This window comes from Odontesthes bonariensis, chromosome 6 (genome assembly GCF_027942865.1).
Source record: "Odontesthes bonariensis isolate fOdoBon6 chromosome 6, fOdoBon6.hap1, whole genome shotgun sequence".
NCBI lineage: Eukaryota > Metazoa > Chordata > Actinopteri > Atheriniformes > Atherinopsidae > Odontesthes > Odontesthes bonariensis.
This window is the reverse complement of record NC_134511.1, coordinates 37,748,945-37,768,905: the sequence shown is the minus strand read 5'-3', so window position 1 is coordinate 37,768,905 and position 19,961 is coordinate 37,748,945. Positions and strand designations below refer to the sequence as shown.

The following is a 19,961-nucleotide window of genomic DNA, read 5'->3' as shown; positions in this document are numbered from 1 at the left end:
TGCACGCCACTGGCCAGTCTCTTTAACTATTGCAAAAGCTAATGTGTTGGAGGAATTGTTTTGTGAATGGTTTGGATATATTAGTTGTTCCATGTAGTGTAAGCTTATGTTAACACTTCCAACAGTCAACATGTTGAATGCAGGAGAAATCGGCACCTGTAACAGCCTCAGCAATATTGTCAATGTCCAAATCTTATGGAAGTCATGAACAGACTTGCCTGTAATTATTCAATTTGATGCTGATCAGATCTGATCTTTGATGTGATCTCAAGATCACAAGCATCTGTGTGTGTCAATAAAAGCGACTCTAATCAACTCTGCAATGCTTCAGCCAGACAATGGCCTTCCACAAGACCATCCTCAGAACCTTAATGAATTACCAAGACTTGTGGGGTATTCACAGTTGGCAATAATGAGTACCAACCAGTCTCAGAGGATAAAAAAATGAGGCAATTTTATCATTAAAGCATCAGCCAAAAGTGCTTTAAAGGTGATAGAGAATGGTTGAATGGGGCATTAATCCTTGTTCTGTGATGTGATATATAGCCCCAAAAAAATTGGTTGGGTCTGTAATGGCTCAGAACCTCCCTAAAAGGCTCTCTGAAACAGCTGTTACTATGCTGGGTTTAGAATTCGTCGTTTGCCCTTATTGGCGTCGTTTCAGAGCTTATCTGGCAACCTCATTATTAAATGCAGGTAGGTGTTGGCGCTATTCGGTTGCCGTTGCTTGATTGGCTGCCCTTGCTCTCACTGAAAACAGAGCGATACACTGACTGAAAAGAAAATTCGTTTTATTGCCATTGTTAGTGAACAGTGTTCACTAACTAGGAATTTGCTGCGGCGTAAGGTGCAAACATGTAACATAGGATATAATAATAAAAAATAAAGAATAAAAATATATGAATATAAAATGTACAAGGTGTGTACAACAATACACAGTATCCAATATACAGAGCAACAACAGTGCAGCTTCATTAGTGCAATTTTAATGATGGTAAAGTGACTGGGGCAGGTTATGAGGTGATTATGAAGTGTTCACAAGTCCAACTGCAAGGTGGAAAAACTGTTTTTGTGACTGGAGGTTCTGGTCCGAATGGACCGAAGCCTCCTGCCCGAGGGGAGTGGAGCAAATAGAGAAGGGTCAGCTGTGATCCGACCTGCTCGCCCCATAGTCCTGGAGACGTGCAGGTCATGGATAGATGCAGCCGATCACCTTCTCAGCGGAGCGCACAGCTCGCTGCAGTCTGTGTCTGTCCCTGTCGGAACTGACCCTCTGAGCAAAATTCCGACTGAAGCCTGCTTGGAATCGTGCAAGGTTTGTGAAACTGTACTCCGTGAAATGCGCAGCGCAAAGGAAAAGTCGGCGCTTGTATGTACTGGGGATGCTGTTAAAAATAAATAAAAGCCATTGATCGCGAACATTGCTTTCCGGGGGAAGAATATGTAACGATCGTAGTCCGCTTTCACAGCCTTGGAAGGCACACCAGTTTCTGTTTCTCGCCGATGGGGCGTGTCTGAAACGGGGTGGCTGTGGACTTGGGTGTGGGTGTGTGTGTGTGTGTGGGGGGGGGGGATTGCTGAAAAAGTGACATCACTTTTTCACAAAAACGGATTGGCACTTTTTCTGGGGGCTATTCAAAAAAGGGGAGTACTTGAAACAGAGGTTCTGACACTTGCTGGCATTTCGTGTGTACTCCCCACAGCGGGGAGACTCAGAACTAACACCAAAAACGTGAAAAAGACGATTTTGATTCTCTATCCCCTTTAAGTGTTACAAATAAATGCAGTAAACTTGAAATGGTCTGAACACTTTCAAACTTACCCTGAGCTACTCAGCAGGACCCTGGTTGTAGAACACTTGACCAGCTCTTTACCCTTGTGGGGATACTGGAAAGTACATGGAGGTTTGCCCAACTCGTCTTCATGTCTTTCATGGACTTGGAGTAGGCTTCCGACAGTATCCCCTATAATGTCCTGAGGGACTTGCTTCAGGAAGATCAGGTATCAGGTCGTATATAAGGGGCCCTTTGGGACATGAAGTGAGAGCTTGGTAGCAGTAAGCAGTCAGTAAGCCAGACTCAGTCTGAATCAGTCAGTGGGGTTACATGGCACTGAAAGGATCGGATTACGGGCTAGATTATAATAAGACTGAGTTATTAAGTTCATGTAGACACCTTAATCGGACAAGAAATTGGATCGGATTACTCGCGGTCGGATTAAGACCTTGAGATAACTCGGTTGAAAGTCACACTAAACGTGCTTTTAGAAGCTGAAGCACGTGGTGAATTAGACTTTGCGTTCTGCACATACTCAAGATTTTTTCCCGGGGTCGTGAACCGGAAGTCAGAAGAGACGATATTACTGTTGTTGTCGCCGCCGTCGGAAAGAAACAAATAACGTGATGGAAAATGCTCCGTTGTGCATCGTGTTTGTGCAATAAGCAGCTCATCACAGACGAAATGTAGAGGGACGTAGCTTCATCTTGCTCTTCGTTCGCCATTTTCGCGAATGCCTGAGTTTGTTGTTGTTGTTGGTGGTGAAGCGGTCAACAGGAAGTGGCTCTATTAGCAATAGTTGAAATGGGTACAGCGCCACCTATCGTACCGGGGTATGACATGATTTGTGCCTATGATTCGATTCATTCACCGCCATATATCCAAGGATAGTTAACCTTGCTCAAATAAGGAGTATAACACAACTATAGCTATAATCGAATTAATCTCACCATGTAGACCCACTGTCTGGCCCTCACTCAGAAGAGAGTGGATTGCCCACTCCAGGTGAAGAATGAGTCAGTGCCTCAAGTAGAGGAGTTTAGGTATCTCAGGGTTTTGTTCACCAGTGGGGGTGAAATAAAGTGGAAGATTGACCGGCAGATTGGGGCAGCATCTGCAGTAATGTGGATTCTGTACCAGTCTGATGTGTTGAAGAGAGCTAAGCCATAAGGCATAACTGTTGATTTACAAATTGATTTATGTTTCAAATGATATAATATAATACATTTTAAATGTCTTGGTAATCAAGTAGGAACTCGGAATAGTCACAGCTCATCTGGATCAAACGGAGGCTCACATTTGTGAGGTGGTAAGGGTATCATGTTCGGATGCCTTCTGGACATCTCCCTGAAATTGTCTGAAAAGATCATATCTCTTGGCTGGCTTTGGAATCGAAATTAGCAAATAAAAGGATTGCTAAGAAAGAAGGTCATAAGATTACACGGATATGAGAAAGATACAATATCTCAAGGGTTTGTGAACACTTGATGACAGTAAAGAGCCTGAGATAAGACTAGAAATAGAAAGGTAAATGCAGAAACTTTAGAGTCACGGAACAAACTTTATAGAAAGACTATGAAAGCATAGTCTTTCATTCAGATGAATTTAACCTTTTAGTTTAGCCCCTAATATATCATGATGTGACCAGAGCATGTGAACGGAGCGGAGCGGAGCTTGCAAAATATAGTCTGAGCGTGAAGCGAGTTTTTTATCAAATGGCCGGAGCGATTACTCCGTGCCGCTCCAGTTCCGCTCCGATGCCGCTCACACCACAAGTCTAGGGCATGCACAAATCCACCCAGAATTCACCTGTGCCTTCAATTAACAAAACTTTTAGCCTACACTTCAAAAATCGGCCGTTGTGTCACGCAACAAACCCGCTACACGCATTGTGTCCCCGGATGAATTGCTCCTTCTTTAAAATTTGAGCGAGCGTGGAGCGATTTCACCGGAGCAGAATAAATTTTTTTGGGGGAGCAGAACTGAGTGGAGCATTTTGGTGTGACTTTAAGTGGTGGAGCAGGGGGAGTGAACACCTATCTGAGCGAAAAGTAGGGATGGGAATCGAAAACTGCTTCTTGTTCTGAACTGGTTCCCAGTGTTTCAATTCCTTGGAATCGGTTGTCCATTTTGCAAACGATTCCCTTATCGATTCCAGTGGGCGCAAATGACATCACCACGCATGTGGCGAGTCCAGAGCAGCCAGCAGTCAACAGTAAACATGGCGCCCAAGTGGTACAAACGCTCGAAATTTTGGTTATACTTCTCTAAAAAAGACTACAAAAGGGCAACTTGCAATACATGCAAAGTGGATATTTCATCAAAGGGAGGAAATACTACCAACATGCAGAAACATTTGTGCACACAGCATGCAATAACTATTAATGAATGTCGCATATTCGATCCACTCCGGACTAACGTTCTTGAATCTCAACCCAGCAGCAGCAGCAACGTTAGCATGTCCTCGGCTAACACTGCAGATAACTAACTGACTAACAAACACTGCCTATCATGTTAGCGCAATTTGCCTCATTGTAAAACATGCTATTAGTAACGGTTAATGTTAAATGAATGCTTTCTCAGGCATTACATTTAGATGACCAACACGAGAGACAGAGTCTGACTGGCTCAGAGCCAGAGGCTGGTGATACTACCTCCAGTTCCCGTCTACCTCCAGCTTCTCCTTTCACCGAAGCAGGGAAGAGTTAAATGACCGAGGCCAGGACAGACGAATGTCACAGAGCAGTGACTAAGTTTGTGGTAAAAGGCTTGCACCCATTTGCCAAAGCAGATGCCCCTGAATCTCAGCAGGTGAATGTGTTCAATGTTCAATTGTATGCTAAGTCAGAGAATGCATGTTTTCCTCTAAGTTAACCAGATGTTTCACTCAGTCATTCATTCCCATCATATATTTTCTAAGGAGATGACAAAGATTTTCAACCCTAAGTACAAAGCCCCAAACAGAGACAGTTTAACTACTTCTAAACAAAACATAGATGATGCTAATCGACCTGTTTGTTGTCCTTTTTTTCTAAATGAGAATCAATAAGGGAATCAATAAAGAACCGAATCGTTAAGCAGAATCGAAAATGGAATTGGAATCGTAAAAATCTTATCAATTCCCATCCCTAGCGAGGAGCGGAAATTCTTACCGCTCAGCTCCGTTCACATGCTCTGGATGTGACGGAGTTTGAAAAAGAAACAGCAAGTCGCTCCTCTGTTCTCTGTAGCAGCAGTTATTTATGTTACATTTGCCATTTTCTGTACTGGAATGTGTTAAAGCCACAATTATCAAAGATGCAGCATATTCACCATAATGACAAGAAATACAATCTTTTTGTAGCTATGTCTTGTATCTAGTAATATCATGTATATGAATCAGTAAAAATCTTACAAAATTATAAGTATGAGTACTAAGATGTAAACTATTCAGAAATAGATGGCTGCATCCATCCAGAAACCCTGCTCTGTATTTAAAAGCATATCACATGACAAATGAGGGTGAATTAAAGTAAATTCTTTCAGCATCACAACCACTTCAAATGTGTTAAGGTTACAACAGAGTACACGAAAGATCAGGCAGTTAAAATAAACTGTGCAGTGTGTAGGTGTATGTAAATTGCAAGGAAGCATTTGTACACCAGGAGTTGTATTTATGTGTACGGGTATCTTTAGTTGTAGCTAAAAAGCAACTTCAAACTGTGCCAGAACAGTAAAAGAGGTGACAGCACACATTATAACACTCTGTCCCTGTTACTGGCAATGAATAATGCCTACAATTATTGGTTGTCTTTGGAGGCAGTCATATTGTGGGACTGCAGTATGCCCCTTAGAGGGTTTAGAATCTGTTGAAAAATAAAGACAGTCATACCAAATATTGACTTACAAGCTTGTTAGAATTTCACACTCTGTTTTTGCTTTATATACTGTATCTTAATTTGTCTTTGCACGCATTTCAATAAAAACAATCCACTTTTTTCCTTTTTTTACAACAATATCTAAAGAAATGAGGGTAGGATCCAGATTTCTGCACAGTGCTGTACATTTGGGGACGATTATTGTGTATTTCTATGTTCTGTTTGATGAAGCAAGGAAGTGTAACAAAGAAGTGGGGCAAAGGGGTATTTCTGCTGTTCCTATGAACCCCACCAGTCTGATACTGACTCAGAGCACAAGATTAAAGAGAAAAGTGTGAAGGCAAATGGTAAAAATAAAAAATGAAAAAGTGAGAAAATGATGAGGGCTTACGAGAGGGCATGGCAGAGATAGAAATGAAGAGTGTAGCCATTTGAGGTAAACATTGTGGTATTCTCATTTCATGCATATTAAGCCACAGAACAGCTACTTTGCTTAATATGCTCTGCATAATAGGTGCTTTACTGGATCAAACCATTATGAAGGTTTTCCATTTGAATATTTAAACAAATATTAGTCTTGGAAATAAACTGCCAAGTTCCATTTGGTCTAATAATAACATTAACTGTCTATGTGGTAATTTGATAGAAAAATATCTAAAACAATAAATATTTTAAACAAAATCTAGTTGATGTGCTTTTAGAAGCCCGGATATAAAAGTAGAGTACTAACAACAATGAAATATTATTTCCTGAACATCTTTTATGTTGGTAGTGGTGAACAAACCAGTGCCTTGGTGAAATCAAATCAAATTTAGTGAAGTTTTTCTCTTGAGGAGTCTTAACTGTAATAAAATCTAAAGTAGGCTGAACTTCAAAATTTGGAAATCCAGTTTTTCGTGTGTATTGTTAAAACTTGACTTAAGGTGACTTAAGTTGAGTATGGTTGCTAGATCTGGAAGGAAAAGTTGGATGCTATTATAATCGGAGATAAAGCAATATCTGCATGTGGGTGAAAAGGAGACAACGACAGCACTTCAGAGGTTATCTGGGCTGTCGCAGAGTCACTCTTTCAAGTGGAAAAGGAATTATCACCAAGATGAAAGACAATCCTTGCAAAGCTGAATCGAATATGCCAGCTGCTAGACTACGGCTGAATATCAATATCTGCTGTGTAAAAACAGCTCGTTCTGGAAGGATTCACTTAGATTTAATGGAAATGCTTTTGCTTTTTCTGGAAAATGTGTATGAGTTCAGCTGAAAACTGCCATTTTCCTCTTGGCAGTATTTAACACATTCATTTTGGCTACAGATTGGTCTATGATTAGGCCTTTTTGGTGGCCTCTCCAAAGACAGCCTGCTGTTGTCATGTAAATGTGTCTCACTGAAATAAAAATAAAGACATACAAGTTATATGTAGCTTCTAACTGCACTTAACCTCCCAAACATTTTAAAGATTTTTATTCCTCTTTTAAAATTTCTTTTAGAAACCTAACTGTCCTGTTCATTGCATCACTGTCTGCGTTCAGCTCTCAAGAACATTTTGTGTCTTATTACTTGTCATTGTTTTCTCTGCTCTATTTGTTTTGATGTTTTTGTACCCCAGATGCTCAGTTGTTTCAAACAGAAAGTCATTTGACACTCTTTTTTTCCCTCTCTAGACACCCGATCAGTGCAGCTCCCACCTGTTAATACCTCAAGCCTACCTCTCCCCGTCAGTCAACAGCTCAAAGGATTGAGCACACACACGTGCAGAAAAACCAAATACACAGAAATCTATAAATGCCAGATTAGCTTTAGTGCTTGCCGATCTTATCTTCTGAGTCAACAGAGCAATGCAGACACAGCTCAGAGTCAGAAGCCACTATGATGAACAGTCACTTATTTTATCCTAGTACTGCAGCGTGGACTGCTCATCTTTAAACCAAAAGTATATTTCCTCACCACGTATGGCTTTACAAGATCCAACTAAGAAAGTTTGTAAAACTTTCAAAATCTGACAGGTTTTCAGAACCATATATATATTTATATAAGCCATATTACAATTTTATTAACTATATTCCTATTTTCAAATAATGCCCACTTTACTAAAGTAATCTTAAATATGCCAATATCAACTTATTTCTGATCTTTATGAAATCCTTCCCTCTGTATGTTTAGGAGTTCGGTCAGACTGGTTGTAGCTTAAAGACCCTGCAAGTGTTTGACGTTGCCCAAGAGTCAAAGTGTTTCTAGCTTGTAGAAAAACGTAGGCTTCGATGCTTGGTGGTGAGCATGGGACCTCTAAGCTGAAACAGTAGACTTTACAGCTGAAGGGTCAGTATCTTCCATTTTGTCCATCCGTCTTTAATTGTATCCTTTGCAACTGACACACAAACTTACATGAACACAGAATGTTTGTTTGCAATACCTTGTATGAAGACAAAATGCCACACACCCCAACATAAATTCTGCATTAACCATTGAGAACCTCCATGTTGCCGTAGCAACGTAGACACAGTGAAATTACCATCTTGCAGGTCAGAGTAATAAACCAGCCCCACTGCCCAGTGGCCCCGGGGCCCCTGGTAATGGCTTTTATGGTGGTCATTAGAGCCAAACCAGCTACACTGGGAAATACATTCGCGGATACGCTTAGCCTCAAAGCCCAGAGCTCAAGGCATCAGACAGAGGAGCTTCAAAGCCACAGTTCAAAGGTAGGGTACAACACATGATTCAGATCAACAGATCTCTATTCAAAGATGTCTAAATGTACAATGATAGAAAATATCAGCATTTACATGAAAAGGATTGATCTCCCTATTACACCGTTTTCCTAATTCTACATTTGCTAACAGATCCAAGGTCCCCCAAGGGGATGCTAAATGATATCGAACTGCTTTCTACTTAATTTGCTCAGCATAAACGAGTAAAATACTAGAGTTTCCTTTAGCATGATTTAGTGGAGGTATAACAGCTTTCTTGAATTAAAGAGCGCCTCTGCTTATGTCAAAATAAATTATAACACTTGAAACATAAGATTAAGATTGAGAGAAAATCATCAAAGCCACTACATCACACTTCAAAGGCCAATTACAGTGAATGTTTAAGCGGTTAGCTCGTTTCCAGTTTGATAACCAGATGAGACGTGTCAGCTCAGTGGCAGATAGTGACTGATTAATCAAACTGTACATTTACTGGGCAGCAATTAATCTGAGTGACACTTTGAAAGGTTGAGAAAAAGAATATCCTCTCACTTTAAAAGTTGGGTAAAAAAAAAAAAACAGTTCTATTTATACATAAAGGGGGAAGGTGTGCAGATAAACTCAAAGCTGTGGTGGTGTTTAAAGGCCAGACTCAAGTTACTTTGATAACCACTCATATTTTACCAAGGATGGGTGCAACTTTAACTCTGCACTGAGTTAAAGTTGAGTTTAGACTTGTGTGCCGTAGCTATATTTTAGTTTACACTGATGTAATCATAGCAGGAGTACTGTAGCACTTATCTCCATTTAGCAATGCCAGGATAAAACATTGAATACTGATGTCCAATTGTACAATGTGTTGAACATATGGCCAGTAGAGATACAATAATCTATATTACTGTTCAGGTAATTCAGTAAAGGTAAAATCAGTACAAAAACGTATTCAGTGTAGCAAAGGAATAGGAACTCTAAGATTATTTTTCGCTGCTCAAAACCAAATGTAATCTAATGTGAGATGTCTAATTGAAGCTGTTTTGGCGTGAGGCATGACTGAGCATCTCTGAACACATTTTTGCCTGGCTCGGTCTCATCTTTTCCTCTTCCTGTCTATCTCAGAGAGGGGTAAATTAGTAGAAGGAATTCAAAGGAAGGCTGCTAGAAGAGATTTTAATAAAGCTTTGATCAGGACACGTAATCTGACAGATCCATTAGGGGAGCAGCTGAGTTCAGGTTTCTTCATGAGAGGCTATACAAGTCACAAGTCAGCTTTGCTAAGTCACCGTGCTGCATGTGTGAATGAGTTTACTCCATCATGACCAAATGATGCAAAAAGAAAACAATCTAAGAATATCTTTTACTTGATTCTTTAGTTTTAAATCTGTCAAGCTGCACATCTTAATTTCATTTGGTTCCCTTTATATGCTCATGGGACCCTGTATGTGTGCATGCTTCAGTCACAGCTATATAGCAGATAAGAAACCTGTGAAGACATTCATTTTTCATCCAGCGCCTCAAGTTGAGCAGATTTATCTGTTTGGGGTTTTTTTTGCTTTGGCATGGAAATATGCAACTTACAAAATAGTGCACTGGCTTGGAAGGCAAGGTGCATAATGTACACTGAAAGTTTAGAAAAAAAATCTCCATCACATTTATTCAATCAAAAATATCTAATTTTAATCCATTACAATCCAAAAGCCTGGCAGAGAGGGAGGATTACAAAGCTCCTGTAATACCTCCACCACTCATAATATCACATGGAGGAAAAACAGAGATGAATGGATCGAAAGATTATAAAACATATTTGAGGGAGAGCAGAAGCGATTAAAAAAAAAAAAAGGCTAGATAATGTATGTCAGGTTATCTGTGGACATTTTAATCATAAAGGTGAGCTGTGGAATCATTGCTACAGCAACAAAAGTTGGTCATGCAACCTTGTCCAACTGTCCAACTGCTTTCCTTTTTCTTCTTTTCAGGACCGGAGTTCATTTTGCCCTTTCAATTCTCCTGTCTGAAAAGTTCATCATACACATCATCTCTGGTGTCTAGGGAGGAAATCTTAGTGAGCCTTCCATAAGAAAAAGGGTCATGCCACACCCCCACGGTGTGTGCGAGAGGAAAGAAAAAGGCAAAATGAAGCATTTTGATTTGCAAGATCTAAAACCCTTTAGATGTTAAAATTACCATGACTACTCAGACTGGTCCTGTTAAAACACACTCTCCTCCTGTCTCACATATACACACAATCACATACAAATAACTTCTTACATCCTCCCAAAAGAGGCTTTGTCTCCTCAGCACATTCTCCCACTTTCTAACACCTCCCACCGTGTTCACTGCTTAAACAAACTCTACATGATACTTAGGGCTGTTTCCAAGCCACTGTTGCTACGGATGTCAGTCAACACACACCCGCACACTCCATCACTGCCATCAAATAACCTGCTAATTTGAACAGCCGGCCTGCCACTGAAACATTCATTAATCAGATTAAAATGTTGAGAACTTAGCTGCATTGGTATGCCAGCAGCCCAGCCTCAGTTATAACACAGCACCACCAGAAAGTGAAATGACAGTCTCTGGCACGGTCGGACAGTTACAGAGAGAGACTAACACTAATTTGTGACAGAATTCAAATGAGATTCAGAGCAACTCAGAGCAAAAGGTAAAAAAAAAGAAAAATTCATATGGCACTCTGGCTCATTGTATAGCTGCTGAAGTTACACTGCTGTTTCTTTTGGTGCTATGGTTACAAGGTAATGTGGGGATTGATGTATTCACGTTCCCAGCATCTGTCCGTATCTATTTCCCAACCACTAGCCTTTTCTCCAGATGATTCCCTCATTTCCCTCTCTTCTTTGCTGCCAAAGTTTTCATTAATTACAATCTGCCAATGCAGAATCCCATTCTGTGACGAAATTTAATGAGATTTTCATTATTAACTGTTTTGCCACAGTTAAAATAAGAACGGTGATAGAAGTGAAAATTGAGGAGTTAAGCTAAGATGTTTTACTGAGATAATAATGATAAAAATGAATATTATAATTATTGCTGTTATTATTAGTAGTAGTATTACCATTGGTATAGGTATTAGGAATTGTAAAGTAGTGGTATAAAAGGACAAAGCTGCAAACTGCAATTGCCTCCACTTCATCTTCACATTATTCTGGATTTTCAGAGACAACAATGTCAGTAGCACACTACCATACAAAAAATCTAGAGAGTTTTGTTTTGATACTGTGCCCCTCCTGTTTTGAACTCAATCCGGAGTAGGGGAGAGACTCCAATTTCCATAAAAATACATAAAAGCTCTTATTCAGTGAATGCCTCATCCCTGTTATTTATAACAAATTGGTTAGTGAAGAGCTGTGTGAGGGAATAATGCAGTTTGAAAGAGTTATACAAGCTTTTTCTCCTTCATTCAATTCGGGTAATAGAAAGGTAACATACCTACTATTTTTCTGGACGTATTTTTCCCTTGATCTTTCACACACAGGTTATTGATTTATATCCTCTGAGTTATTATAGATAACCCCATACAAACGGCAGCTAACTGATCCCAGAAAATCAAACAGAATCAAATGGCTTACTCGAAGAGAAGACAGGATATGAGCAACCGGTTTGCACGTACCAAATGAGTTTGAAAAGTTATGGTTTAGCTTTTCCTTCATCACACAAAGAGATACAAGGTCAGTCTCTCCTCTGCCCATGCATTTAATACAGTCACTCCAGAATCATACTGGTCCCCCAAAACCCTTCATGTTACCAGAGCAATAGAAAAAGCAGTCAAAATGGAACAACACCACTTTTTGAAACTGCTACTTCACTTGCCATTTAATCATTTTCTTGACAGGTTGGTTAGCCGCTGAGGCGGGGAAGACCTCAGTTAAACACTTGTGCAGTCAGAATGGGTAATCCCCAAGAAAGAAGGAAGTGACATCTACATTGTGTTAATCTGTTTAACTAATCTTTTCTAATTGTTATTAATATTGATATTGGGCACTGCTGTGTTAAATGTAAACTGCCACAAGTAAAACATCAAAAAAATAACTCTTAGTCTAAAGTATTATAAAGTTTTGAGAACAAAAGAAAAGTTGGAATAGTTATTTGCATGGAGAACAATTAATAATTGCTAGCTGACTTACAACAATAAACAGAAAATCTTCTTATCTTTGCTTAAAGAGCATTTTCCTGAAAAAAACACACAATGCTGAGCCATATCGTTTCCATGGGAACCAATAAGACTCTTTGTGCCTTTCTGACTTCTGTCTCATGAACTTAAATCAAACTTGTGTTCATTATAATGAGAATCCAACTAAAAGATTCTCATAATATCAGTTTTGTTTCCGCCAGAACAAAAGAGACAAAAGAAAAGACTGAAGTTACTGTGTCATGTAGTGACTAAACTTCAAAGGACCTTTACATAGCAATTTGTCTCTACAAAGTGTAAGTCAGATATTCTCATACGATCATATGTGTGAGCATTTATTAATATTACACCATCTTGTGAAGAATTCCATGCTGTCACCAAGAGCAACGGCCCTTTCAACAACCACAGGAAAAATGATGTTTCACTAGCAAAAAATCTCTGGAGCTTTTTTCAGCTAGTAAATAAAAATCCAGTTTGAGATAGGCACAAAGCTTGTTAACACGTGTTTAGAAATCTAGCAAAAGATATTGTCTTGTAGGAAATTAGTCTTCTCATCACCTAAAAAATGGAAGTCATAACTTATTTTATAATTTATGGCTGATATATAAATGATAGTTTTTGACAAAAGTACAGACAAATGAAAGGATTTCAATGATCAATGAATAGGCTTATAACATCATTTTATCTACAAGAAAAAGTTGGGCTCCTTACTGTCCTAATTACTTTTTCTAATATCATACAGTTTCACTGCAGATGTTTATGATTTCAGGCAATCTGTTTTAACCCTTGTGCGGTCTTAACATTGTGTTTACTCCCCTTGTCCTACGGGTCAAAAATGACCCGCCCTACCAAAGCCCCAAAATAAAGCAACTTAATTGAATTTTAAATCCAAAATCTATTTTGTATGATGAAACCACCTGTTATTTATCTATTCAACTCAATTCAATAAATTTTTTATCATGTATTTTTTGTTACACAATACAAAAAGACAATCACCAGTTTTCAGGATTATACTTTTTCTTAGTTTTATTTTACATAATAAAGGTTTATTATTGCTATTATATAAATGTGAAGTAATTACTTCTGAATTAATTATAATGAAAGGGAAAAAAACAGTGAACTTTTTTCTGGTGTTTAAATGTTTTTATAATTCACGGGTCAAAAATGACCCATAAGACAGCCCACATGGAAACATAAACAAAATTAAAGTAAGACTTTTTCTAATGATGGGGTCCCTTTAGGAAAAGTCATAAAATTTCAAGTTGGAAAAAGATAGTTTAAGGTATTTTTTTCTACAGCTAAACATGGTAGTGGGTCACTTTTGACCCGCAAGACAACAGGAGGGTTAAAACAAGAGAGTAAAACTTGACACCTGTTCTATGGCGATAAGCCAGGTCTTTGAGAACTGTCATCTCAAGAGCCAAATCAAGGATGAGTTATGCCAAATAAGACAAGAACTGGACTGAAAATCAGTGGCAACAGCTCTTATGGAGTGAAGAATCCTCCCCCAAGCCCAGACTTCAACATTGTTCAAGCAGTGTGGGATCAGCATCGCAGAGAACAAAACTAAAGACAGCCAAGATCCACAGAAGAGCTTTGGGATGTCCTTAAAGAAGCCCGGAGAACTATTCTTAAGGACTACTTAAAGAAAGTACGAAGAGGACAGTTAAACTGTACTTATTGTCACTGTATCACAATAATTACCCCAAGTTGCATTTAGGATCCTTGCAGTAGTTGCAGTAATTGCACAATCTCTCAATTACCAGCCAATTTATCTACAGTGGCCATTCTAATGTTCTTTGTCTGTCTGTATTCAAGTTAAGGCATTGAGCCGAAGCACTTTGCCTGACTTGTAAATCTTTAAAACTGAACAATGTCTAAAACATCTGATGAACATCTGATAAAGAATAAAAGCAGCGGCAAGACTTTATGTGAAATGGGTTTGTAATTGTAAAACAAAAGTCACACAGATAATTTACTTTATCATTGAATACAAATGCAATGAAAAGGTGGCATGGAACAAACCATTTAAAAACCATAAAGCTAAGAGTAAGACAGCAAAGGTTAAACTTGAAACTCACATTACATGAATCAGACAGGGTAAGTTTGGTAATTATGGTACGCTCAACGTTGTGATGACTATCATGGACAACCCCATACTTAATATAGTGTCATTTGAGGTCATACTTTAATAAACTCATGAGAAGAGTAGCAAAAGATCACTCGCTGTATTAGTATGGGAAGGGAAAATGCAAAAAGGTTTTTCTTTATTTTCTTTTTTATCTACATTTCTGCTTGTTAGTGAAATCATAGTGACAAATGGTGTCATACACTCAGCTTTGAGAACATTTTTCACCCAAAGCAGCCTCCTGTTTTGGTCAAATTTGCTGTTTCTCCATCTAAAAAGTCTATTTAGTTTGGTGAATTAATTGACCGCTTATTTTTCTTAACATGAAAGACATTTCATGAAACGCATGAGCAGAAATGTGCTTAACAGAACAACTAACGACGAATAAGGACAGGAGACTAATGAGCTTTGGGAGCTTTTGACTTCCTCCTGTGCCAAGGGTGATCACATATGGTGTAAATGTCCATCTTCAAGACTATTGTTGTCCCACTGAGACATGAGATGAGGCTCATTGCAACCAAAGCAAGCTATGAGTTTATGAGCAGCAAATCTTTGGTATTACCATCCGAGCTAACAGACAATGACACAAAAACGCACAAGCAAACAAAATTAAACCTAAAAAAAACAGTTATTTGAAAATGATGTGGGATTTCTGCTGCTTTACTGAGCAGAAGGTCTCTCTGAGCCGCAGATGGCTTGATGAACCGCAGGGCATTTACAAAGAGAAAGACACAAATTGATACACACTTCATCTCACACTCGATCTCTATAAACTGTCTCAGATTTACAAAAACAAAAAGTTGACGTTCCAGCAAGACAGTAACACCTGAATTTGCTTTGAAAAAAAGATTCAAAACTAATAAACATGGTGTGAAATTTGATTAAAGCTGCACAGTCAGAACAAAATAGGAAGTATAACTGTGCCGTGACTTTGTGTGCCCGAGTGTGTGAAAGAAAGAGAGACCCACAACTGCTGCTATCTTTGTTTTCCTGTTGGTCAGTTTTTACTTTAAACATTAACAATAGTGCTGCAGCTACACTGAAATTGAACTGACCTACTGTTTCACTGAAGTTTAAGATTCATAAGAACCTTTAGTTCACAAAAAGAGAAATGTCAACAAAGTAGTGTAACAACTACAGTATCTAAACAAGTCTAACATATGCAGTGTACATGCATGTGCACTAAACCTGTAGCAATGAAGGTTTAAAGAGGAAAATGTCTTTATCATAATAACTTGTATTTAATTTGAAAACTGTTAAAAAAAAGGTATTACTGATCACAGATATTTTTCCCTGCAACATTTTTACATGTCAAAGTATGCAATCAATAATACTGATTAGCCACAGAAGTTTAAGTGGCCCACTTTATAGGCGTGGATACTGTTCATATTGATTCACTGAACGTTACAATGAGAGCTCAAACGTGGCTGAGAAGTCATTGTTAGTTCTACCTGTTGCTTACCTGCCTTGAACAGCAACATTTGACACCAAGATCTCTTGATCTCCAAGAACTGAAACCTGGCACCTAGTTTTATTAGACTACTCCAAGTCCCAGTTTATCCAGTTTATCTTGCATTTATTTATATCTTTTCTCCTAAATACAACCAGCACAGTTAATCCATCCTGCTGTAATGTTAAGGCTTCCACTGTGGACTTGCAGAAACGCACCTAAATCCATAGTGAGTTAGGGCATCTGGGTCTCATTAAATACTATCACTGAGTATCTGATTTTCAAAGTGTATGTTGAAGAGCTCTCCATCTTTCCCAGGCCTACTCGTCCATTTTCTTTGCTCCTTTTTCGATCTCATTCATTTGGTCAGTCACTACCATCACTGGGCAAACACACAAATGAAAAAACACACACATGCAACACAGCCATCGTGACTTCAAAGTGTCTAATGATTCATTTCTAGCATGGTTTTACTCTGCTTCATATCCAAGCAACACAAATCCCTGAGGACTTAGCTCAGCCAACCCTCCATCACAGTGGGAGATCAATTCAGCAAGAGACACAAACAGAACACACAACTCTATGACTTTCATTTTTAGAAATCCACATGTTTACATTTAAAAGCTCCGAAGCACAACAGAAACAAGACACTAATTACTTAATTGTATGCAACGCCAAAAAAAAAAGAAAGCATCTAAATATGGTAATATATGAATCATAAGCTGAATATGTGTGCCATACAAAATAGCACTGTGTACTGAAGCAAATCCAGAAAAAGGAAATGGATCCCAAATATCGCCCCACAGATTGGCTGAGTGTGATAGTCTATGGGCACCAGCTAGCAGACGGCTTTAGTTACTCTGACCTTGATCAGCACACATCAGTGAAGGTCTAGATTTTAGAAAAATAGAGCAAAATGAACCCTACAGTGAGAGTATCAGATCAATACTGAAAAGAAGTTTATTAATTAAGAGAGAAAAATTTCCCACACGCAGCAGCGACAGAGTAGGACAAGCTCCCCAACACCTAGAAGCAGGTGAAAGAGACGAAAAGAAGGCAGGACGTTCAGATAAGAAGAAAAAGACAAATAAAAAGCAAGAAAAACGGAGGAGCTCAAAATACGATTTAACAAATGCTGACAGTTCAACAGCTAATAATAAGAAATGTCATATTATTTGTGCTTCTCTCTACACACTATCAATGTATTTCTATCACCATTAACCGGGAGACCATGTTTTATTAGGTCATGTCAATCATTAAGGTAGTTATACTACTTTACGATCGTAAACAAATTTGTTGACCTATAATTTAATTTTACTTGCAATGTTTATAAAGATGGCAATACCTATAACAGTTAAACATTGTTTTGCTGACTGTTTTTACAGTTTGGCTCTTAAATTGTTTAGTTGTTGTGTACAGGAAGCACAGACACTATAACCATCAACAGTAGCTGATATGCTGTGATGCTTCAGGAGAACACTACAGTCACTTGCTTGTTTGGCTTTATAACAAAAGTTGGAGTTGGAGTTTCAGCCTCAATCAGTGAACAAACTCTTGTGTTTGTTTGTCAAGTTTTCAGTAAAGAGTATTATGTATACAAATAAATGCAAAGATAAATGTGATGTGCTGTAGCTCGTTTCCAAGGTAACATGTGATAGAAGATCGTGTGGCGCTAAAAACATCTGCACAGTGGCAAAAACAGCTTCTTGTTTGGTATCACTGGATGTTTTTCATCGCTCAAGATTCTTAGGTGTCTACGTGAGTAAATATTTCTCTGAGGATGTTAGTCTTTTTTTTACTAAACTAGTAAAGTGTTCAAAAGTTGGTCTACCAATCTTCTTTACTCCATTTACCTGCTAATCCCTCACCAGTGCTTTACTCCCTCCCATGCGAGGTGCAGCCTTTCCTGTCCCATTTCCCTCACAGCACCCAGGGCATTGATTGATCTTTGGGGGAACAAGTAGAGGGGGTCTGTGTATCATCGAACTATCTTACCGGTGGCTGCTGAGAGTTGAGCGCCCCCCTCTTGGTGGAGCCTCCTCTAGAGCTGAGCCTCTTCCACGACTCTGAAAAACGCCCCCTGGAGGTAGGACGCCCTGGCCCAGATGCTCCGGATGCAACAGATGAATCATCCCGTGTAGAGAACGGCCGCTCCCGTCTTATCTCCCTCCGCTCTGCCCACTTCTTTTTGGAAGCCATTGGTCTTAAAATCTAGCCAAGATTTGTGGAAAGTAGGGAAGCCACGCTTAGTCGAGGAGGCTGTTCTTGAATCAAAACAGTGCTACAGGTGGCATCCTCACTTCAGTCTCAACTATCTGTTAGTCTTTCCTCTTGAATTAAGTCTTCTATTTTTACTTCAAATGACAAAATTAGTCAATTCCACCTCCTTTCTTCTTCTTTTTTTTCTTATTTTTCTCTTTCTTCTGATCTTTCCATCATCTTTCCATCAAGTTTTTCTGCAGATTTTCACCAGCTCTACTCCACTTCTGCAATCTTCTTTTTCCTAGTAGCCTTTCTCTGGGTAGAATGAGAGTCAGATAGGAAGGTGGTGAAGCATGAGGCTCTGCCTGCACCCTGTTGCATGTGCCGTTACTGTGGCTCAGCCGCTGATGCCGTTTTCCCTCCTCGCAGGGAGAGAGAGAGACAAAGAGAGAGAGAAAAATAGGGAAACAAGGCAAGGCAAAGAGGGAGGGAGGGAGGGATTGAGGGAGCAAGAAGGAGTAGGGTATTCAGATTTGGGTGAGAGAGGCTTCAAAAAAGATATTAAATAATAAAAAAGAATGAGATGTGAGAAGAAGAAGAAGAAGAAGAAGAAGAAGAAGAAGAAGAAGGTGTAAAAAAGACCAAATGAAAGATGGTGTGAGGAAAAAAGACAAGGCTTGCAAAAAAAGGCTCAAGCAAGAATGTGAGGAGTGCAGGAATCCTGTTGAATGCAGAGTAGAGTTGGTTGGTTCAAGCTGACTGAGCGGTGCGGACACCCTGTTCAATAAATCACTCACTCTTTGTGAATACTGTACTCTGAATACCCACAGCCTCTGCACCTCCATCTCCTGCTCCTCCGGCTCCCAGTTTTCATTTACCTCATTTCTCTCTTCTTTTTCTTGGTTTACAGTTCACAGGTTAAGCCACCAGAGCACTTTCTCAGCTGCAAGTTAAGGTTGATCCCATGTGAAGTCGGCAGGTGTGGTCTTCCCCCCTCCTATCTCTTATTCGAAGTTCTCAGATGTGTCAAAAACTACATCGTTCTGAGGGGGTCGTGAGTGTGACAGAAGAAGAGTAAGAAGTGATTTCTTCAAATACAGCAGTCAGTAATTTATTTTACAATGCTAAAAGGGCCTAAAATGCTACTAACTGCATTATGGAAACGGAAGAAAACTAAATATTTTGGGACAACAACACAAGATGAGAGAGATGTTGTGAGAGTTGAACACAGAAGAAAGAAATAAGATACTGGGTTGGGAGAGGAGAGGTGACAATATCTAAACACCAGGGACAATGTTGGCAATGCTCTAAGCAACTACCCACCACCCGGGAGTATGCTGAAGTGTGTATAAGGGAGATAGGATTTAGAAAGTGGGAGACATTTGAAAAGCACGACAGACATCCCCTGAAGAATGAGACTGGCAACAGGGAAATAGGGATGAAGATCAGCAGAAGGCGCAGAGAAAGTACAAACACCTGTTCTGATCGAGAATGGCCCCTTGGAGACATTAAAATTCAGCCTTTGCTTTTGTTTTGAACAACTGACAGCCACATGATTAATATTTTGCTCATCGTGTCATATTTGATCAGAAAAGTTGCGTGGAAATGGCTAAGATGGCTAAATCGTGTTGATAATTAATTGCAATGATAATTAAACATGATCAGTCCCATAATAATTCAGTGCAAAACAAAAATAATTCACACCTAAAAAAAAAAATAGT

At 39.2% G+C, this 19,961-nt stretch overlaps 1 protein-coding gene across 8 annotated transcripts in view; it reads right to left on the bottom strand.

The window, feature by feature from the left end:
* trpm3 (transient receptor potential cation channel, subfamily M, member 3) overlaps positions 1-18,600 on the bottom strand; it is a 169,077-nt gene extending 150,477 nt beyond the window's left edge. For all 8 annotated transcript variants that reach the window (XM_075468699.1, XM_075468703.1, XM_075468704.1 and 5 more), the window contains exon 1: positions 18,034-18,600. In XM_075468699.1, coding sequence (XP_075324814.1) covers positions 18,034-18,237 — 204 coding nt within the window. In that variant the 5' untranslated portion in view covers positions 18,238-18,600. The remainder of the gene's footprint in view (positions 1-18,033) is intronic.
* Positions 18,601-19,961: the final 1,361 nt, after the last annotated feature.